We start from the raw sequence: 22976 nt of genomic DNA, 5'->3' as shown, positions 1-22976 counted from the left end.
ATAAAACAATCTTTATTGTAGAAAAAAACAATGTCAGACTTTCATTTAAGACAAAAAAACAACATAAACTTGGCTTGTGACATAAATAAAATGTTTTTTTTCTTGAAAACCCATATATCCTCACACTGATTAGAAGCACTGGGACCATTGAAAGCCTACCAGAAACATTCACTCTATAAAAAAGGATATTAAAATCGGTCATAGCACAATGTAGTGTATCCAGCCCCTTTTCCCCCTAATGTTTATGTACTGTCCCTTTGTTGCTCTTACTAATTTAATGATAGCTGATGGTTATTTGTGTCCTTACACAACACTAGGACAATATGGATGAACAAATACTTGGGGTAAACTGTGTTTGGGGTCCAGGTGTTTAGTGTGCCCATACATTTGCAAACACCATACGTTCAAATCGAACATATTTAACAATATATCATAGTGTAGCCATTCAAACGAGTTAAAAGACAAACACTAGGCTTAGCCAGACCAACAAGGTACAGGATCAAATGTACGGCATAGATGTAGCCATGTAACTTAGTATAAATCCGTTATGAATAGTTACACAACTTACAGGGAATGAAGTGTTTCTTTTAACCAAAGTTACTTTTAAGTTATTGGAAGCAGAGAAAAAAGTAACCTAGTGTATGCTAGTTAAAACCCTTTTAATAATAAGCCAGTACAAAATATTAAACTGTTTTAAAGGTGTTTCATGTAATATTACAAAGAACTAGTGTGCAGGCTTGAAGAATTTCAATTGCTTTAAAAAAAAAAAGATTTCATTTTCTTAAAAACCGCACACCCAATTGGTCTGTTAATAAAATTAATGCAGTGATAGACAGGCCTCTTAAAAATGTAAACTGTACCTTTAAGGTTCCAACTGGCAGAGATGAAGCTGGTCTCTACAGCCACTACAGAAGGATAACCACACCACAGAGCTAGAGTTCATACAGAGTGCAGAGACAGACACATGGGAGTGAAAAGAGCAGGAGTGTTTTTCCAAACCATTCAACAACATGAAGAGCATGTTATTTGTCACAGCAATGCTAATACTGTCCTGGGGCTAGACATTAACCCAAACAATCTCTGGGCTCAGAGCAGAACAGCTGGGGGAGAAAAAAAGGAGTGCTTATAAAGAGGGAGTGAGCCGTTTGGACCCCACATATTCATATGTATCATCTGGGATCTGCAGCAGTGTTCTTTGGTCCTGGGTTGTTCACAAGGAAGGAGAGAGAGGGCCAGGGAGGTGATGAGGAGGATTTGTTTTTCCATCATTCAGTTTCATTTAGGGCACAAGGTCGCCGCCACTCCTGGCCCCGTTCATGGATCCATTTGTTTGATACTAAAGACGGAAAGAAAGAAAAATATGGTAATCATATCCTTAATTTAGCCCTTTGATTAGTTTAGAAACAGTCCAAAAATTAACGCTTCTCATAAACTCAAAACCAGGTTATGCCACTAGGGTTTTTAAGTTACAATCTCTTCAGCAAAGTCTCATAAGAGATATTTACTCATGTCTTTAGAGAGAATCAGACAAAGAGAGCTCACCCCACTTGTTGCCGACCAACACTGGACAAGCTGCATGTCGGGTGCTGTAGTCTCCCTCCCCACTCGGAAACAGATTGTACCAGAACACAGCAGTGCCCTGTTTCACACACAAACCACAGACAATAAAGGTTAGCAGCGTTGAACCCCCTCCAGGATTATCAAAAAGTCAGCCTCAGTCTGCTGAATAAATAAAGATTCTTGAAAAGTGAAATTATAACCAAAAAAGTAAAATGCTAATGCACATTTGTGAGATTGTTAAAGTTAAACATGCTGAGAAGTGTTTGTTGACCTGTGAAACAGGAATGAACAAATAGATATTTTTTTGCTTGGAAAGGTTTCCCTATTAGGAGGTTTAGTTGTTTAGAGAGAGAGAAAGCGAGAGAGAGAAAGAGAGAGAGAATGTGCCAACTAATTGGTACTGTTCCTTACTGGATGGCAAATACAACATTTGCATGATTTTGCACAATTTCATTCAGTTGTTGATTAATGTTTTTAGTGTGTACTATATTCAAAACAAACAAAAGCCCTTGGGAATGTGTTGGCTATATAATATGACCAATTCAGACACAGCTAATGAGTCAGTAAAATGTATTGTATTAACTTATGAAACATAAACGTTTACCTTTTGGGGCCAAACTGCTGCACCAACATCTGGGAATACTGTGGCTCCACCTGCTGCTACATCACTCATCTACAACAGAGAGTCAAAGAGAGTTCAGTCTTTATTTGTCATGTCAAATTATTTTGCAGTCCTACATGTATTGCTATCTGCGTGGTTACAATCTATTTTATCACTTAACTGCTTCCCATGAATATTGAAATTGTATTTGTGGCACTGTTTCAAGAAATATCATTGGTTGTATTATTTGTCCTGTCTTTCTTCCTTCCAAATGTAACATCTGTGTGGGGTGAAAGAGTGCATGTCCCTGCCCGGTTAAGGCCTTATTTTATTAAACCTACCACACATGTTTTTAAAGTTACTTCAAAGAATTATTTGCTTTTTTATCAGTAATGTTGGCTTTCAGTTCAAAAATAGCTGCATCTTTTTTTGCCTATGTCCTACACTGTTTAAAATGTACATGTGTATGTAAATAATGAGTGTGAGTGATTGACTGTAAACTGTACTAGGACAGGCACTTACACCAGTGTAGTAAAAGTCAATACAACTTTCTTTTATAAATAAATTGAATGCTTAATGTTTTCTGTAATGAGTGAATTATTTAAACCTATGATGCCTTGTTTTCTTATGGCTGCACCATTACTTCATTATTTCCTTTTATACACACAGTTCATCATGATATATTTAGTGTCTTCACATTAGAATTCTGCTCCACATTAGTTTAGATGGACCCACCAGCATTTCTGACATGGTCAGTGTAAGTTCAAGTTTGAGACATTGGTCTATAGATGTATTTAGGAAGAGCTTACTCACATAGAAGAGCCATGTTGCTATGCGGTTCCCTGTTCCCAGCTCTTTAAAGGCATCTGGTTCATCTTTCTATGGAAACAGAGCAAACACCAGGTTTAATGTCCTGCCATATTAAAACTAATGTACATTTAGAGAAATTAACTTGTGTGAAATCACAAAGGCTCTTACCCTCCCAAAGTCAAAGTGAGGTTCATATTGACCCCCAACGCCATAATTTGCAACCTACAGAGATCAATACAATTATGATTTAAATCTCACAACTCTACAAATCAGGTTTCTAATAGCACACACAGAGGGGCAGAGAAAGTGTTAGAATGTATTGTACATTTATAGATTTAAGAACTATGTTGATTCAGTAAGATTTTGCTGTGTAAAGTTAAATAAAGAGAAAAAATAGCGTTGAATGTTCTTTACCTGCAGCTCTTCTGCAGTGTCCATCTCCAACCCTGTGAGATCTTCAATTCTCTGGTTGATCTTATCAATCATTGGATCTTCATAGCCAGTGAGCCAAGCACTGGAACATAGGTGGGAAAGAACAAAAATTAAAAAAGGAGAGGGACATGCAGTACAGTATATTAGTCAGGCACATATTTGTCCACTAGATGGTAGTAAAGATTTATTCTAAAATAGGCGATTGAGAGCCACGTCATGCTGAAAAGTTGCCATCAAAAGCTCAACAAGTCTGGCATTAAACTAGATAATAGAGATGTTCCAATACCAGTATCGGTATAGCCTCCGATACTTCCTAAAAATATGGGTACCAACTGATACACAAGTTCAAGTATCAGAATAGGGAAGAAAAAAATGGTATTGGACCATCTCTACAAGATAATAGAAAAGGGAAGTGGAGGAATAAAGAAAATGAAAAACAGGAAACCGCCACAAGATTTAGAATCTCCAATCAGCTCAGGGTCCAGGGTTGCTCTGATTCCAAACTTTGTAAACACTTGAGCATGTGTGTATTTCACACAGGAGTCTGGTTGAGGACTATTGCAAAAATATTTTCATGGATTTAACTTTCCTGACACTACATGCTTTCACCCTAACTCTCACACCCCAGTTAGAAAGTCCCTGATAAAATAAGCTCTTGGCCAAGCATGGCAATAAGCTCTTGAAGGAGACCACATCATCAAATTCAAACTGGCATTTTTGTCTGGCATTAAACAGCAACAGTACCCATAAAAAGACAACACATCATATTATAAAATATTTGGGGATACAATTTATGTAAAGTTACCAATACATATGTTACGTGACGTGACAGACAAAGACAGAATTCCAACATCCGCTCTTAATTTTCATTCTCAAATTTAGGGGATTGTTTAAAATACCACAAGACCTATAGCTATAGGTTACCTATAATAAATGACTCCCACTCCCACATCTGATGGATGTTTCTAAAAATGGTTGCAGATTCACTATGAGATGTGTTTATGGGGGAGACAGTGAAATTTGTCAGTTTTTTTTTTTTTTATCAATTATTGGGCTGATGATAAGTTATATTTTTGAAGGGATGCTGGACCAAATGTGAGCCAACATATTATGTTCCTGATGTGTCTAACAGCCAGTTAACAAAGTGGTCAAACTCTTCATCCGTCTGCTTCCTCCATGACATCGCGTTCACTGGATTTGGAAATACACTGTCCAGCAGGTACACGTTTAAAAACATCAAAGTTACACCACACCCTTGCACCCAAACATTAATTACCAAGAACAGCAAAACCACAGAAACTGGAGGTTTTGGTGGTCTGCCGAGCCTGCTATTTTTAAGGGTGAGATGCAAGTCTAACTTACAACAGGCAACATACCGATTGAAGTGGAGGGGGTGATTTTAACTACAGGGGGACACTTTCTTAACATCAACAACTGCGGGACAACGACAACTACGCGTTTTCAGCATACATTTTATATGTGATTTTAAGCTCGTTCATCGGACTCAGGCCGGGGAAGTTTTATTTATCTCTCTTATCTATATGTCAATTGAGGAAGCATACTGTTGTAGTACCACAGCAACTGTAATGTGTTTAAAATGTTATATATTCGTTCCTAGAAACACAATGAGGGAATAGAGATTCAGTGCTCAGAATCTCAAATAAGCAGGGAAGGATCGCAAGGGGAACTAAAACTATCTCTCACCACTGTGCAATTCCACGCGAGTTCTTAAATCACTGGGTAAAATGAAAGTGAAGAAATATTTAAGCTACACCAACAACAAAAAAAGGATTATTTATCTTGGTTTAAACTATGTTTAAGATTCTATTGTTAATTTTACAGGTGTAGCAAAACACTTCCTTTTTTTCCCATCGTGTTAACTAGGTGCAGAGCTTAGTAAGTGTTTCAGCCAGGGCATAAAGATAAAGACAAAAGAGAAGGATGAGTGAGGAGGTATTGTGGCCCTCCTAGTAACCTGTGACCCCTTACCTCTTGGAGACTCTGTACTGGGCAGTGGTAAGTTTCCCAGTTAGAGGGTCATGCACCGTGGCTCGCCTTAACTACAGTAGTTCCAGAAGCACAAAGACACGGAGGTCGAGGAAAAGCAGATAAAGGAAGGAAAAAAGGAGAATGGAATGTGATACGCACAAAGGAAGTAAAAGGAAGAAAGAGGGAGAGAAAAGATAAGCAGATCTGGTCACTAGTTGTCAATGTTATTCTTAAGAAGACCCAAGAGTGTTCCATGAGGCAATGCTAAAAACCAAGGATGCACCAAATCCAAGATTTGGCTTTGGATTCGGCCGGATATTGGGCTTGTTGACGGGGTTCGGTCGATTTTTTCCCCACTGAACAGAACCCTAAGTTTGAACCACGTGCGCTACGCTCGTCATTACGGTTGTCGTAATGACGCTGCCGTTGGTTACAGGAAGGTGTTTACATAGGTGGACCGTTCAAGGCAGTGGGCTGTAAGAAAGTGAATATGGAACTTGTGAGCAGAAATAGTGTGGTTTGGCAGTACTTAAGTCAAAAGAAGGCAATTCAAGTCGAGCTACATGTTCAATTTGCAATGCTGATTTGTCATGTGGTGGCAAGGACCTTAAACCATACACAATCTTGCCGCTGTTAAACATTTGTGTTTAAATCATCTGTAAGAATACGAGTTGTGAATGAAGGAATTTACATTTAAAAAATTAAAAATAAAAAATACACTGCTGTGGACGTTGTTTACTTCATTAATGTGTTTACTGTGGTAAAGGACTGAGGATGGGAGTAGGATTCGGGATTCGGTTTCGGCAGAATCTTTACCAGTGGATTTGGTATTCGGCCAAACCCCCAAAATCTGGATTCAGTGCATCCCTACTAAAAAAACAAATTCCATTTCAAAATATAAAAAGTATTAATAGCGAATCAATGAGTGCCTCTGATACACCTCCTGGCTCATAAGAAGCAACTATGTTAACTTTCTGTAGCAGACTCCTGTGCAGAAATGTATCCACAACAGAGCCTCAAAAAAATCAATTGGTTGTAAGGATGCATTCTTCTCTTTTTTTCCTGGATTTCTGTGTCATTGTTCAAAGCACCGTGAGATAATATTATTTGGAAGGAACCTGCTTTATTGACCAATAAAAGTCTACAAATGTTTTGATGTGCTGTTCAAAGCTTTGATCTATCTGAGCATCAGCTCAGGAGCCTTTGGAGCTGCCTGTGGGACAGTTATGTTAAGAAAGTTATGGCTCTGTGACTGCCTCTGCTGCCGGAAAAACAAAACTTGCCTTGTACAGGCTGTGTGAAAGGGGCTATTGAGGGAAAAGGAGCAGAAAATCTCCCTTCCTCCCTCTCAGCTTTCTCCTATATCCTCTGCTTTTGGCAGCTCCTGACTATGCCTTACCTTTTGCTGATCCGGTATGGCGCTGTTTCCAGCACTCCTGTGATGGGGTTGGAGATGGTGGCCCTGCGTAGCTGTGAAGCCAGGGACATGATTTACCCACACACAGACACACACACACAAACACACACGCACACATATACCAAGATGTGTGTGTCTGTGTGCTTGCCTCACTAGCAGAATCACCAGCCTCACAGCTCCGACCTCCCACTACCCAACACACTAAACCCCATTACAGAAACTGGTTGTTCCTACTACATCACAGTTAACTGTAAAGTGACAAATATAGCTTCATACATGCATCATATGGCCTCATGGAAGTACTGAAATTACTGAGAATTGCTTACTCGGGGCTTCGCCAGTTGCTTGACCTTGTCCATTTCTTTGTCAGATATGATGTCAAGGTAGCGGACAATGTAGGGGCGGTCCCACTCATCTTGCTGTTTGACCGGTGCCAGCACATACATAGGGTTGTGATTGTTGTCATAGTAACGACAGAACAGCCTGCTCTGCCTGCGGGGGGTCTGATTGAGAAAATAGAAATGCAAGGAACAAAGGAGGTGAAACTGATGTGTATTTATTAAGCAAAAAGGTTGGGTTTTCGTGTATCTTTTTGTCTTCCTCACCATTCTGATGCCCTCCCCACGACAAAGCATCTCATACTTCTTCCTCTCTGGAATCAGATGATTGGGCACCTTCTTTTTGGGCTTCTCTTTCTTTTCAGTTGTGTCTCTTTTCCCTTGATCTTTCTCTTTTTGTGTTCCATCCTCTGCATCCTTTTTCTGCTTCTCCAACTGGAACTCAAAGTACTTTAGGTTGCCCCTGGCACGCTGGTGCTCTGGGTCTAAAAATGGGAAAATGAGAGACCAACAGAAATAATAGTGGCAACTTCAAATAGTGATGACTGCAGCAATGTCACCATAGAATATCACATACCCTGCAATCAAAATAACTAAGTTTCCAACATTATGTATGCTATTTATTCGGTCTGAACTCATCCAGTTCTCAGAAGCACAATGTAAAAACAGGACTAACTCATTCAGGGGCTCATGTGAAGGAAAATATGGCATAACAAGGTCACCACCAAGGTTTCATCAGAACTTTGTTTCCAATTTAATGACATGACATGAAATGTATTGCAGCATTAATCGAGTGTTAATAAGGAGCAAATGCAACTACTGGACTTTTTAGACAATACATTAAGGTTAGAATATGCCAAGTCGAGGCTGGCGGGATGGTGTTTGGCATCCAGCCATCCTGGACTTTAATCAGACCAATATCTGAGTCTAAGTGGTAAACTTCACAGAATTGAAGTGGCATAAATGTTTTGGTTTGGACTAATTATCTGTGCAACATTTTATACTTATATTATATACTTAGAATACTTATTTCTAACAATTTAGATTATGTGCTTTAATTTCTTAGTAATGTCTTTGTGTGTTTGGTCAAATTAAGGTTAAATATTTGCATTGTTGTCTGTATCGGTGCAAGTCTGTAACAAAAACAAAAGTGCATAAATTCCTAATCTTTCCATGTTTATGTGACATTATTTACCGTAAGCAGAAATTTTATAATGCATAGTAATACTATCACTTCACAATGAACAAAACATGTCTCCCAATATACTTTTCAAAATTCTGAAAAATACTTTATAGCTATTACTTTATACTTAGTTATAATTATTTATAGAGGGACTGACCCAGTTCAAGCAGCTTCTTGGTGTACTCCAGGGCTCGATGTATCTCCCCCTGCTGGTAGATGGAGTAGCTGAGGTAGTCCAGCAATGTCACCTTATCTATAGTGGATTCCTCTCCCTGTTCAAGCTGTTTCAGGGCCTGGGCCATCCACAGCTCTGTGTGGTAGTAGTCAACATCAGAGTAGGCGATTTTCCCCAGTTCGTAACAGTCTTCCACTGTCATAAGGCTCTTGTATTTCACTCCTAGTTTGCAGAGGATGCAGGGGGGTGGGGGGGTGGGGGGGAAGGGTTCGTCATTGTCATTTAAAATCAACCATCTTCGTTATTATGCAAATAATGCAGAAACCAAGAAAAATGCTCTATCCCCACATGGCCTGCTGTTTACTTTGACTTTAATGGCACTCAGTCAGTTAATTATAATTAACTGGGGAAAAATAGGTCTTTAGGCACAAATGTAAGGCTTTTACCAGGTAGGTCTCCTGTAGAGATTGTGTTGGCATCCAGTTTGTAAGTGTCTTGTAACCGGAGGAGAGCCTTAGCCGCCCCGGTCTGGTCCTCATCTGTGGGGAAGTGCTGTCTCTGGATGGTCAGGTTGGAAATAAATCCTGAGAGAGATTGACAGTAGAGAACAGACAGATACACAACCAGTTAAGTGGACAATAAATACTAAAATAGTTGTATTAAGCCAGACATTTGAGTAAGTGTAAGTATAAATGAGTAAACTTCGTTAAGGTGGTGTTCTACTAAAATATATAGAGAATGAATGAGCAGCACAGTATTGCTCTAAACATGACAAAATACTCAGCTTTCCCTGTGTTATGAAGTGTCTTTTAAAAGTCAAACAATCACAAACAACCCTGCCTGCCCTCTAGAGACACTCTGCTGCACTAATTAGGCAGTTACAAGATCAGCTAATCCCAGGAAATTTACAGAAAGCCCTGGACTAGTCCAATGTCAAATATTAACATATTAATATTAACATATAAAGCATGTGATTTTCTAAATGTTTGGTGCTTAGGATATTGTTTGAACCAGGTCTGCTTTATTTGTACCATCAGTGGTGTCACTGAGTACAAGGCTCTCCAGGGCTCCCCACTCTGTGTTCAGCCTCTTCATCAGTTTGAAGGCGTTGACAGGGTGCCCCAGGTAGCCCTCGGGGTCCTGTATTGCTATGGCTGACAACAAATCCAATTTATCAGCCCACCTGTCACAAGGATGGTAATACAGAGTTAGATGCAGTGCTTACACTTAAATCCACAGGCAATAGTAAATTCTTAATCAGAAATATAAAGCATTGTGTGTCCATTTTTGCGTGTATGTATGTGTATCGTATTGAATGCTCGTGTATGAATATCTGTACATCAACCCATGTGTCTTACTTCGTGTGTACAAACTCACTGTTTGACCCGCTCAAGCTTGCTCTCCTCTCCTTTGATGTAGTCCTTTAGAGAGGTGACAAGATCTTTTTCTGTGTACAACAGATCTGTCATCTGGCCTGAGCAACACAAAGTCAGAAATACATCATCATCAAAACTGCAATGATAAATAACAAAGGGCTTCACTAATCTTATGAGATTATTACAGGATCCAACATTTTTGTGAAATCTTGTTCTTACATGTATTGTACAACACAGATCAGCAGAGGGTGCAATATTTCTTTACTTTTTTTAAATTATTCTTTGGGCATTTTAGACCTTTATAATATATAGGACAAATAAAGATGTGAAAGGGGAGAGAGAGGGGAAATGACATGCAGCACGCTCTTCGGGGTGAGCTATCCAGGTGACCCTGGGAGCAATGTTTCTAATGTTAGTACCATATGTTTATTGATGGTTTTACCTATGGAGGTGAAGAAATCATTGTTGGCAGAGAGCGACTGCAGACAGCTCAGCAACAATAAACAGCAACATGGCAGCTCCATCCTACGGAAAGAGTGCAATAATCTGATTAACTAAAAAAATTTAATATTAAAAAAATAATGTAATTTATGTTAATCACATCATTGACTGTGTTGTATTGTATATGACATATGACACTCAGCAGAATATTTGTTTTCATAGTGATCTCTAAATCACAGTTCCAGCTGGATGTCAGGTAACCACATCAGGCCACTGCTACCAAGAGTGAGCTGCTTTGTTTCCCTGGTAAACCCTGCTCTCTAAATTAACTCCCCATCACTACTGACAAACTATGGTGACTCCTTTTAAGGCTCTGCTAGACAACAATGGCAACAATTAATAGCCACAAACGTTTTAAAAATTGAACAGATATTTTGACTTTAAGTCTATAATGTCTGGAATACAGTATATGAGGTCTTTTCCAGTGAGTCACATCTAACATTCCTGACTTTACTACTCATTCAGAATACTTTTCCCCCCGCCGTCATAAACCTCCCTAATTAATCATATTGTTGTCTTCCTTTACTCCCTTCAGTGCTGCAGCTACTGAATTCAAAACCTGGTGTTCCGCAGCATTTAAGACTGGATAATCCCCAGACCTATTGTGGACAGGTTGTTTTTTTTTCCTTCCATAGAATATAGTTCACAATAAAAACAGTTGGCAGCCAGGTCTGGGAATTGTCCAGAGTAACGTGGACATTGTGTCTGAAAAGGAAAGTTGCTGTTGAGTGAGCTGAAGTCTCAACAGTAGTTACTTCAAGACGTTTTTATGTAATTTGGGTGAACTGACCATTTAGGAAACATGGAGCCAAAAATGAAAATGTACTGTATATATTCAAATTTAACAAAAGATAAAGCAAAAAGAGAAATCACATCCTTGAGGAGTGGTCCTGTGGGCATTCTACCCATACAGACAGAAATTAGAAGCAGATTGACAAGAATAGATGTGCAGGCAAGTGTCAATGTACTACTGTATGTGTGCATGGTTCCAAGGTCTCAAATGAGAACATTTGTTGCTTTCCTTGGTCTTAAATTATAGAAAATTAAATTTTTGTACTGTTGGTCAGAAAAAACAAAAACAAGACATTACATTTTTCACTGTTTGCTGATGTTCTATAGACCAAACACTCAATTGTTTAAATATCGATAGATCGGCAGATCACTCAATGGGCCAAATGAAAATAACCCTTTGCAGCCTTGGATACGTTGATTCTACTAGATCTATACATGAGTTGCTAATGTTAAAAAATACTTTAACAAACTCTCACTTTGGTAGAGAGAGAAAAAGTACTCCAGGAAATTAACAGAAGTTTAATTCTACAATCTTTATTGAATGTAAAATTGCTGAATATGCAGTTAATGCATGAATATACATAGAGTCTGGTATTTATTTTTCTAAATAATGGATAAACACAGGAGGTGCCATGTACACTGATAATACTACCCACACCACTGTACATAACCACAACAAACACACGCATACACCTAGTGGCAAAGTAGAGGTCATGCATGAAATGTGAGTCTATGCAGATTTCTAAAGCATTTTACTGAAAGCAGACAACGGGCTCAGGCAGGTTCCTTCCACAAGGACACGCCTTCAGTAAAAATCAAAGAAAGACTTTATATGACACTTCAATTTAGGTAATCAGCAGAGGGGAAGGGAAATAAGTCTGCCAGAGAGCTACGTATTTGATTAAAACAAAATTAAATTAAAGTATATTTAATTAGAAACTCAAAAGGCAAGATGCAAATTGCCATCATCCCTAACTGCTACTACTGCATTTTCGGTGGTGCCATGCAGTCCAAGATACCATAAATGCACCTTTGCCACTTAGATTTCCAGGATAAAAGCTCAATTGAATATAATTACTGTAATGGCAGGATGACAGCTACTGTGTCTTTATTGTTGTAGAAGAGTAATGTCCAGATTAATGCTGTAAGTATAGTTATAATTTAGATCCATGTTTTCATGCCACACGTGAGAGAGATTGGTAGTGAGAGGGTTTTTGTGTATACATGCTATTATGTGGCATGTGAAGACTCCAAAACATTTCTGAAATAACATTTAACTTGCCAGACATTTGTGAGGCAGTCTGTTTAAACCGATAAAGAAAAAAAAAACTTGGCTGGAAGTTTTTTTTCTCTGACCTCTGAACCTATGTGTAAATTGGGCTGTACATTGTTCAGACATGTATATTGGGTGCCCTTTTTTTTCTCACAACCTTGTGTTCATTGTCTTTGCATCAAACTTTCTCCACAATATACAAAGGGAAAATGTAGTCTCCAGTGGGTACACATTCGAAAGCCAAGAATCCTTCATAACATATTCATTATCATTTCCATATAATTATGAATGTACTATATGGTTTATCATGACAATATGTTGCACCACTGTACTTTACTCTATACAAACGGATCCCATTATATCACAAAAAAGTGTAATTCCCTACAGGGCTAACAAACTAAGTACCATTTACATTAAAACACATCTTTTTAGACAATCCTTAGCAATATGGTTTAGTATTTTATGTGTTGTTTTTCTTTGTTTTACTGTTAAGCACTTTGTGACCCTGTTGTCTGTGAAAGGTGCTATATAAATAAAGTTTACTTACATACTTACTAAGATCCATTTAAATATTAGGCCTACATGATATTAACGTGAAATATTAATTATTCAACACAATGTGTCAGTCTCACTGCAGTGACTACAGTTTTTAAAAAATGTAGGACTAACGTTGCTCCTCTCATTCTGCACTTTAGTACCTTCCTCGCCGAGAAATTGCACTCTTCTCATCTTCTCGAAGTTTTACTGGGAGAGAAGCTGTAAAATCAGATAACAGGATGTGGATGGAAGAGGACTGCCACGTCCTCGCCCCTCCCCGCCGGGGAAACTCATGTGAGGACTGAACACTGCCCAATGGAGTCTGACTGATTTCACCAGGAATAACCCGTCAATAACCCTTGCAAACTTACTGGCAGCAGGGGACTGTCTGGAGGGCAGCCGGTGCTTTTGTTTTAGCTAGATACTCCCAAACTACTTTAGCCAATTAACTATATATAAAGTTAACGTAAAGTTCCGATTGAGTGTTAGCTGTTATCCACAAATACACTAATATCATGGACTCACTGAAGTGTTTAATATGGCAGACTATGTGACTGTTAGATAATGTGCAGAATGTCTTAACAAATAAAAATTCTTATATATTATACTGTTATTGTGTGTACGTATAATGTCATTAACGTTAGCGCAGAGTGAAGGCAGCAGCATCCCACGCTGCATTGCACTGGAATGCCATAACATCGACGCAAGTTTCCAAGGCAAGATTCTTGTCTCGTTTGTTTCGACTTTTACTAACTTAATTTGTTTAGTATTGCAGATCGTATCCTATAAATAAGTCCAGTCTTATTGTATCCCTCGCTGCTGTCGAAAACCATCACAACAATATTCATCCAGGTTAGCTACGTTAGTTTCCAGCTAGCTCAGCAAGCTAACGGTAACATAACTTTGGTGGTATAGCGTTAGCTCGCTAATGGAATTGGAAAGTTGGAAGTGTTTAACCAGTCGCAAATGAAACGGAAAATACGTTAAAACAGACACATCATAACGGCAGGGTGGCAGTTCTTGCTATCATCTGATTCAGCAATCTATATTTACCTAAACGACAGCATCTTGTAGCAGAAATGCGTCCCCTGCACCAGTCCCGTGGTCGTTTGGTCCTCTGAAGTCTGAACTCAAACCAGACTCGGGGCAGTCAATGGTAAGAAGATAACCACGAAGTCTGGTAGCTAGTTTGTCCTATCTGTGATGTTCCTGCGCACTGTTGGCCATCTGGCGGTAAGGGCTGGATTCCTAAAAGTCTGAAGGCTACGTGCAGATTCTCACATGCAAAAAGTATCTAGCTTCTAGAGACTTCGGGGGCTGGCGTTTGTGAGTTGCAAGGGGAGGTGTCTAGTTGGTCGTGACCCGCAATGAGACAGCCATGGTTGAGTATTTGGGGGTTTATTGTAAAAAAAAAAGGTGTGTGTAATGTGTACCAGCTAACGTCACTCTTCAGCCACGTGTTAAAATTCTGCTGCAAATCTCAGATGTGCAATTTATTTTTACGTTGGCCCATAATCTAATGCCCACCAATTAAAAACAAATTACCCTATATTTTGATCGAAATAAAGCTTTGACAAGGCATGTTTACCCTAGCTTAAATATCTTAATTCAAAGGGATGTTATGTGTAGTTTTGCAATGTTTAACATGGCCAAACACTTTCAACATTTTCACATGCAGTGTCCTCTTCCTCCAAAATTCCTTCCTCTCACCCGAAAAGTGTGACTGGAGGGAGGGAATTCCTTCTGCATATGCTACCGAGTTCAACAGGGTGGAGCTAAATGTGTGTGTGTGTGTGTGTGTGTGTGTGTGTGTGTGTATGTGTATGTGTGTGTGTGTAAGGAGCTGGAAAGAGTAGCAAACTGTTGAGGTTCACTGCAATATATGCAACAAATCTCAACTAGCTAAATCTCAATGGCATGCCCTGTGTAAACATTACAGCCTGTATGTCTGCGATAAACACTGTCTGTTTGCAAGCCTACCTTCACTTTTTTAAATACTTTCCCACATGAATACTGTGGAACAGACGGCATGCCTCAACATATCAGAATGTCATCACGTTTGAATGGAATTGAATGGAATGAACTAATGTAAATGGCTATAAATACCCTTTATTAATGTATACGTTCTATAAATTATCATCAAGCAACATGTATTATATATTATACTGAGTCACACAGAGGTCATAAAAATTAAATATCTTTATGATTGTTGTCGTTATTGAGGCTGGTCACAGTAAACACTGTAAACCACTGTTGATGGTTAAGACAAATTTATGTTCAATTTGTGTGGGAAATTCTCCTTTCCAGACTTTGAGAGTGTCTCTTGCAGTAAAAAAAAAAAGCCCACCTTTGATTGTAAAGTCTCACCTTTTTTAATAAATGTTCTCAATGTGTGAACTGTCAAAAAAAATCAAAAGTATCCTCATTCCCATTCTTACTCCAGTCACCGGCGGATGTCGTTCAAGGAGGTGAGTCTGCTCCCAAAAAGCAGCTTCTCGTAGGTCAGCAGCTGACGCAGGAAGTTTATGTTGGGTGCCGTACAGGCCCTCCTGTCTTTCAACCAGCGCAGGGCATGAAGCAGTGACCAGCGTCGATGCTCCATGAGAAAGGCCAGCGTTAGTGCTGAGCTGCGACTCCTTCCCATACTGCAGTGGACAAGCACACGACCAGCAGGATCAGCCATCAGGGCTGAGTTGATGAACCTGGATGCCAATGGAAGTGCCTTCAGTAAGTCCTGCTGGGCATCATCACTCAGACACAGCCTCAAGTAGCACAGAGTGTTGGGGAAAGCATCAGGGCAGTTGGCAGTGGCATTGACAACATGAGTGATGTGTAGATTCTTGATAATGCGGAAGTTAGACGCCTGGGAGGCAGAGCCCTGGTAGAGAGCTTCTTCCAGGATCTCTGAGGGGTAGATGGTTAAGGTGTGCCTCTCAGGTTCCAGCAGGACCATACGCGGTGTGCAGAGGAAAGGGTAGAGGGCATGGAAGGCTGAGAATCCCCCCAGCAGGATGACAGGGTCCATTCCCAAACCACTGAGCTGGAAGAAACACCGCTGGAGGTCTGGAGAGTCTGTTGTGGCCTTTACACTTCCAACTGAAATAGGCACAGAGACAAATGGAAACAATCACAGTGACAGAACACAGACAGCAAGAATAAGTCAATACAGAGCCAGGTATGTCAACAACACTAATACCCCTTTCACACCAATGGCTCAGCCAGGTTTATATCCAGGTGGACTGGATATAAACCCTCCTCGATTTACTCGGCTTCGCGACCCAGGTCGCCAGGTGGGTTGGATCAGGGTATGATTAAGGGTCGTTTCAATGTGAATTTTGCATGACTTGGATCGCTAACAGCTGGGAGGAGGAAGGGGAAAGCTAGCCTCCGTTTTGTTTGAAAATACTTTGAACATCAACATGAAGTGACATTACCCAACATTGCTTAGAGCACCTTTAAGGTAATTGTTATGCATTGCTCCCCGGTTGTGACCCAGGTGATCGCTGAATTGTCATGATGATCAGGAAAATACCTAGACTGGTCGTACCAGACTCTCATACATGTAATTTGTACAGAAAGTCTGGCCACTCTCCATTGACAAGTGTTAACTTCCTTGCCCAGAGCCACTTTGGTAGCCTGGCTTCACCCTCCTACGTACTGTCTGGTAGGACCAGGCTAACAAGAGGGGAGACGACAACAACATCCTCTTTCTCCGCCACCATTACGGAACTTGCCGAAGGTGACCAAATGTTGGCGTCATTGTTCTCAGCGGAATTAAGTAGGAGGGCGGAGCCAGGCTAGGACATACCCATGTTGACTGGCCTGGTTTAAATTTCAAAAAGGAGGGTTAAACACTGATCTGACAACCCTGGCCCAACCTTGGTAGGTGGTGTAAAAGAGGTATAAGAGTATATAGCCATGCTATTGACTCTGTGAACCTGTAGGCATAGTGGTGCTTTGAGCAAAATGCTAAGGTCAGCATGCTAACATGCTCACAATGACACAAGCTGATGTTTAGAAGATATCATTTGCCATGTTCACCTTGTTAGTTTAGCATGTTAGCATGCCAACATTTGCTAATTAGCACAAAGTACAGTTGAGGCTGATGGAAATGTTATTAGTTTTACAGGTATTTGGTTATGAAACAAAATATTGGACAGTCTGAAGGTGTTTTGCTGACCTGGGCTGCACCCCTCCTCTGCATACAGCAGTATTATAGAATACTTCTGCAGTTCTATACAGCTGATTAGACAGCCCAGCACAGGATGGATCACCGTCACAGAGGCCCTCGCTGTCACCACGTGGCTGTCCTCGTATCTAACACACACATTCGTTTTTAATATGCATGTACTGTATATAGATAATGTATCGTAACTGCAGCAGCCACTTTACACAATGTCCTTTTGTAGTTAAATAGATTTCTTAAAGGATGATGCAGATGACAAATTCCATGAAAAGACCTAAACTATCAATGGGTTCATCTCAATCATTTCTGACTTCCCTGTCTTTGGCAAGAGCCCATAAAGTATACATTATTTTTTCCTCTTGAAGTAAGAAAGAACGTTTCAAAATGATATACTTTAATTTTATTTAAAGGAAAGGCTAAACAATTACCAACTATAAATAGCTGGTCTCTGTGATTTTTAGGAAAGCAAACTTTCAAAAATAAAAAATAATTTGGAGGTCCCCCTAGGGCTCCTGGACCCCTTATTGAAGATCCTTGCTCTACTGAGTATCTCCAACAGCTAGATGGTGTGATTGACTACAGGGACCTGCTTTATTTTATTGAAGGAACATGCTGGCCAGTGCAACAGTGGAGCTCATTGATGGACAACAATTGAGTCATTTGGCACAGAGGAATAAGCATATGTCTTTGGATGCAGATACAAATATAAGATCAATTCATTGTTGGTTTTCACCTTTTCATTTAAAGAAAATCCCCAAGAAAATCCTTTAAATAGGTCAATTGTACCAAAAACTGAATAAGTTAACAAGGTCCTACATCCTGTCTGAGACCCCTTGGCCCCTATGCCTAAAACAAAACGTGTTCCAGTACCTGTACATTTATTAGTTTATCCCAATTAGAAAAGCAACACATAGAAAGTAATGTAATCTTGTCCAGGCTCCTCCTTTGTGAAGTTTTTGTTCAGATAGATGTGTCAATTCAAAGCTGGTATCTCAAGTAGATTGTGCTGTGGATGGACTGCATTTCAATTTACAGTTGTTGCCTTTATTGTGTCTACTCATACATTCAGAGGACACTGGTGTATCCCTGCAGCACCCACCTCTCTGCGCTGCGACAGTCCAGGATGAGAATGTAGTAAGGATCATACAAGGCGGGCTGGCCTTCCTCTGCACTCAGCAGGTTGTACACTTGCTGTGGGGTGATATAGCCTTTCTCTACACAAGCTGTTACTGGAACAGCAGGAACTAGCCCCTCCACTGGCTCACACACTGCTTGCAGGCAGAAGAAATACAAAGAGTACAGTGTGTGTGTTTGTGTGTGTGTGTATGTGTGTGTAGTTATGTGTGCATACATTTCATGTGTGTAAAGACAGAGAGAGATGTAAAAATACTCCCTTCACCTTTGTTCTGAATAGGTATAATGGAGGAATGGTCACTGTCAGTACAGTTGACCTCTCTGTCACAGATGCTGCTCACTGTTTGGGATGTGTTGACAGGCTCTCTGGAGGCCGTTCTACAGCTGTTGTTCACTCTAACACGAACACAGAGACACAAGCACACGGAGAAGTGTAATCTCAAGATTAAGTTTTAGATTTGTAGTCAACAAAAAATTTAAGAACTCTTTACCTTGATAATACTACGCCCATCTTGTTTAAGTCATTTGGCAGATGCATTAGTTTTTCCCATCAGCCCTTCATTAGAAGAACGTGCTACATGAAGAAACAAAGAGATATTGTTAAAAGTCCTCTCAAAAAGCCCAATAGAAAGCAAAGAGGTAAAACGATTTGAAAAACCCACTGTGCACTATTCGTTGTAGCTGTGAATCTTACTCAGCCCTGCTTCAGCCTTGCCCTTAATTTAGCCGGTAGTCTTGGAAACACAGTAACGGTTAAGTGCTCTAGAGTCTAAAGAGCCACATAGTAGCTGGCTGTGACAGGTGAGGGAGGGGAAACCTGGATAGCAATCTGGCTTCTCCCAAATTAACTCCCAATAGTTGCAGTGTACGTGGCAATTTGGTCTGGATACGGTTTCATGTTTCTCTCAAAAACAAACAAAGATGATGGTATTATTTAGACTACAGAACAAGAGCAAGTGTAATTTTTGGGTTGTCACATGAAACAATTGAAAGGACAAATTATATTCTTTCGTTTGCTTGCATTGCTGGCATTTCATTTTTAGGTGATGATCAGGGCAGTAGAAGTTGAATAGACATAGAAAGTGTATGTTAGCAGAAATTATATACCAAGGGAAGGCATTCTTCAATAAAATGTGTCTCCACACACTTGCAAAGGACACATTCATCCATGACAACTTACCACTGTCTCAGAAACATAATAAACAATGTACGTTTTCTTCCTATATTAGTATGCCCAATATGCATCACATTTAACCAATGTATAATATGGTAAGTGTGCCCTCAGTTTTCACTGTCATGTCATCACCTCTCCTCCACCTTCACGTCACTTATTCTTCACTTTCCATTAGTCACAACCTCTCCACCCCTTACCTCCTGCCACTCCCCCCGTTACACCTTATTTTCTTTACAGCACCCTTCATGATGCTTTTTGTGCCTCTTTCTGCGTATGATCATAACTTTCCATCATCTACTGTTAAACACTGTCTGCTTATAGAAAAGGTTTGTACCTCTCTTGGGATGTCGGCTCTTCTCCAGCTTGTGCGTCCACACGCTTTCATGTGTACGGTCATATGTCTTCGTTAAACTCAATGCAGCTGATTTGATGAAATATACTGCTCCTGTTCCTGCTAATGCTTTTTAGTTTTTTTTACATAACAGACTAAACAATGTAGACATCATGTTGTCATTTTAAACATGGCCATTGTATGGTGCTCTGCCTTGTTTTAGGCATTTATATTTGTCCACTTTATATATATATTGTACACACATATCAGTGTGCACACACGTATGTACACACATCTCTACATTTCAGTGTACACACATCATATATATTAGTGTGCTAACATGTAATTTCTACACACATGATCAGTCACTATCCTACATTTTATTGTTAGTGTGTTTTTTTAATGCTCATCCAGCCCTAAAGGGCACACAGGGCCTTTAAAGAAATCATCTTACAGGCCTGTAGCTATTATATTCTGGATCAATTAGAGGCCCCCATTCTGCTTCAGAGTACACAGACCTCCACCATTTTAGCCTCATGGGTGTTTACTTAAGCAGACCCTTACACATCCAGCCATGTGGCACGGTCAGTGCAGCTACAGAGATCCAGACAGAGGCGGGGGGTTGGGGACATTAACTCGGGGTGCGTGAGTTACAGGAATGTCACAAACAGGTGTTAAAGCTGAAAAGAAACAAAGTGCTGGCTTTACTCTCTCATCAGCAGATAAATGATAAACTTAAACATCCATTGTCAATTATAGATAGTTAACAAGATGCCATATAGGTTAAATTCCTCTCATGGGGCTGCTACATCTCACTATCACATATTGTGATGAAATGTGTAAGCAAACAGAGATGCTAATGGATTCCACAGATGTCAGTTCTGTTGCTGTTTTGCGGGAGAAACAGACTTTTAATAACTTTCCACCTAGATTGCTTCTTTAGCATAATTATGGGAAGATAAACAGACCCGGACCAAAGTCCATCTGAACACGTGCAAAAACAAATGAGGTGAATGCCCGCAGCAGATAGCAGAGAGGCTCATTCAGGAGAATGGTGGGAAAAACAAGTTTGTTAAGACAAAGGTGAATTAGTGTAGTGTAGTGTTAGACACTCAGAGGGAACTATTGGACTTTGAGGATGAAACACAGCTTTACGAGGAATTTCAGATGGTGAGTTAAGTTGTCCTTGGTTCAGGGTTATTATTTATTTGTTTTTAATGATGCCTATATGTTTTTAGCTTTTTGTCTCTACGTTGTTGTGTTGTAATTGTTGGAGCTTGTATTGCAAGACAAATTTCCATGTCTACGGACAATAAAGTGCTATCTATCTATCATCAATAAAAGAGATAAAAATAAGACATGTGCCTCTTAAATAAAAAAACACACAGTATTATCAGTAAATGGGTCAATTAAAACTAATTAAAACACGTACAACCGAAAAAGAGAAAGACAACCAAAGGAAAGTGTCTGTTTAGCTGGTAACAATGGTGCAAATTTGCTCCTGAAAATTAGACACTTATAATGGTTTCAAAGATCACCTGTACACAGCATTGCAAAGCAATAACAAGGGATTTTATTAAATGGAGCCTAATAACTAAACCGATATTCCTGTCTGTTGTATTTCAGAGGATATGTTGATTGAATACACTCTGTAATGTTACAGTCATGTGAATTTCTCTTCTCCCCACACTGACTCCAGACAACAGATCCAAGCAGCAACCTAGGCACAGAATGACAGCATGTATTTTAGGTAAATGGTAATCCAAATGGCTTTTATATTATTTGTTATCCTGCAGGCAAGTGAGAAAGCTAGCTGTATTTACACAGACAAACGTTATTTGCATACATGCGCAGTATATTTGTGTTAGATTTATTGCAGGATATGTACCGTAAACCTAACATTCCTGAGTGCTATTTAAAAGGTGTTCTGTCAGCCAAACAAAGCAGCTTTATCCAGTTGGTGGCCATTATAAAACATTAGGCTAATACAATAGCAATATGTAGTTTGCCTTATAATATTTGTTTGTGTTTGTCTTGTGTTGGACCCCAGGTAGAATAGTTATAACTAGGGATGATGACTGATTGAGATCCTATTGAGATAAACAGAAAACAACAATGGTTAAAACATCAGTTAAAGGACAATGTCGTTCTTCATTTTTCTAAATGTATTATGTCCGTTCTTTAATTTTCTTTAATGGTTAAATAGGGCTTTTGTTATTTCAAATACAAATGCAATTTTCACCAAACTCCATTTACAGCTTTGTCATTGTTCTTGTGGGATTTAAAACGTTCGGATGTGTAGTTCTTGGAGGTGGAGGAGGGGATGGTGTGCCTCCGCGACGAAGAGTCTCTCGTCTAATCATGCACTGAAGCGGCTGGTTCCCGCCCTGTGCCTGGTGGTCGTGGTGATACACGGCCTTGCGGACAAACTCCGAAACTTTGTGGTCGGCATCTTCATCCCTCAGTACCACTACCCCTATGCAGTGGCTCTCTGCTTTGCCCAGGTTGGTGCCTGCTGTCTGGATAATTTCTAAGATTGATTCTCATAGTGATTCATACATCTGAATTAATCAATCAAATATGGAGTCTTTACTTGTTGTATTTGATACTATTAATTATTAAATCAAACACTGGCTATGACTCAGCTGTTGTTTAGTTTACACAGAGTCCTGACAGCAGGATATTTGCCTATACTGCAATTACAACTGTGTTTATAGTATCTCTGCCAACATATAAGCAAAGGTCATACAACGACTGGTAGTGTGTGTTGACATGAAAGTACAACTTTTTTTTTAAACTCACACATACTTATTGGATCAATGTTAATCATCATTCAGTTAACTTACCTGTACAATGTGGGCTGGTTTGAAGTACAGGGCATGTTAGTGGTGGGGTGTGACAGAAAGGGTTGACTAACAGTGATGCATGATAGATGTGTAACTGAATGGGTGATCAAAGGACAGATGGGTAAATGGCACCATGTCTAAGGGTTGAACCTTGTTAAAGATTTTGTAAATGAGTCATGTAAGTCTACAGATAACATTGAGTGTTGCAATAAAAAAGGTTTAGGATTTTGGACATAGAGCTACTTTTTACATCACACTGTAGTATGAAACCATCAGGTGGTTCTGAAGTGAAGACACTGGGAGGTGCTGTAGAGACCATAA

The 22976-nt window shown here is 39.7% G+C and overlaps 3 protein-coding genes across 6 annotated transcripts in view; 1 reads left to right on the top strand and 2 right to left on the bottom strand.

Annotated features, from left to right (window-relative positions):
- Window positions 1-204: 204 nt before the first annotated feature.
- On the bottom strand, window positions 205-14365 carry p4ha1b (prolyl 4-hydroxylase, alpha polypeptide I b). 2 transcript variants are annotated; one of them, XM_034897335.1, is made up of 15 exons: window positions 14038-14365; window positions 10324-10406; window positions 9883-9979; window positions 9537-9688; window positions 8952-9089; window positions 8488-8727; window positions 7415-7632; window positions 7136-7312; window positions 5393-5463; window positions 3386-3485; window positions 3140-3193; window positions 2975-3040; window positions 2165-2233; window positions 1543-1639; window positions 205-1336 (listed from the first exon to the last, which is right to left on the bottom strand). In XM_034897335.1, exons 1-15 carry the CDS (start codon window positions 14049-14051, stop codon window positions 1266-1268), a joined length of 1647 nt encoding a protein of 548 aa, XP_034753226.1. In that variant the 5' UTR covers window positions 14052-14365; the 3' UTR covers window positions 205-1265. The 2 variants fall into 2 exon arrangements, with proteins under 2 accessions (XP_034753226.1, XP_034753225.1); XM_034897334.1 differs by lacking the exon at window positions 5393-5463 and adding an exon at window positions 6792-6862 and having other exon boundaries at window positions 14038-14364.
- Window positions 14366-15372: 1007 nt separating this feature from the next.
- Window positions 15373-16706, bottom strand: LOC117960534 (probable rhodanese domain-containing dual specificity protein phosphatase). The gene is made up of 2 exons (XM_034898477.1): window positions 16643-16706; window positions 15373-16080 (listed from the first exon to the last, which is right to left on the bottom strand). The coding sequence occupies exons 1-2, from the start codon at window positions 16704-16706 to the stop codon at window positions 15428-15430; spliced, it is 717 nt and encodes a 238-aa protein (XP_034754368.1). The 3' UTR covers window positions 15373-15427.
- A 3811-nt stretch (window positions 16707-20517) lies between these two features.
- si:ch211-248a14.8 overlaps window positions 20518-22976 on the top strand; it is a 5778-nt gene continuing 3319 nt past the window's right edge. Inside the window, exons 1-3 of one of the 3 annotated variants that reach the window (XM_034897338.1) lie at window positions 20518-20979; window positions 21509-21559; window positions 22112-22313. In XM_034897338.1, the coding sequence (XP_034753229.1) occupies window positions 21549-21559; window positions 22112-22313 (213 nt within the window). In that variant the 5' untranslated portion in view covers window positions 20518-20979; window positions 21509-21548. Of the gene's footprint in view, window positions 20980-21508; window positions 21567-22111; window positions 22314-22976 lie in introns of all 3 variants that reach the window. The other 2 variants (XM_034897337.1, XM_034897336.1) reach the window with 2 other exon arrangements.

This window comes from Etheostoma cragini, chromosome 17 (assembly GCF_013103735.1).
Source record: "Etheostoma cragini isolate CJK2018 chromosome 17, CSU_Ecrag_1.0, whole genome shotgun sequence".
Lineage (NCBI taxonomy): Eukaryota > Metazoa > Chordata > Actinopteri > Perciformes > Percidae > Etheostoma > Etheostoma cragini.
Note: the sequence above shows the minus strand (reverse complement) of the source record. Positions and strands in the feature narration are given on the sequence as shown.

Excerpts from the sequence above, each read along its gene's own strand:
- p4ha1b (XM_034897335.1), bottom strand. Across the intron at positions 9,689-9,882 it reads AAGCTTGAGCGGGTCAAACA|GTGGGCTGATAAATTGGATT; the intron begins GTGAGTTTGTAC and ends TCCTTGTGACAG. Across the intron at positions 1,640-2,164 it reads CAGCAGTTTGGCCCCAAAAG|GGCACTGCTGTGTTCTGGTA; the intron begins GTAAACGTTTAT and ends TGTGTGAAACAG.
- LOC117960534 (XM_034898477.1), bottom strand. The coding sequence starts at position 16,706 with ATGGTGGCGGAGAAAGAGGATGTTGTTGTCGTCTCCCCTCTTGTTAGC. Across the intron at positions 16,081-16,642 it reads TAGCCTGGTCCTACCAGACA|TTGGAAGTGTAAAGGCCACA; the intron begins GTACGTAGGAGG and ends TGCCTATTTCAG.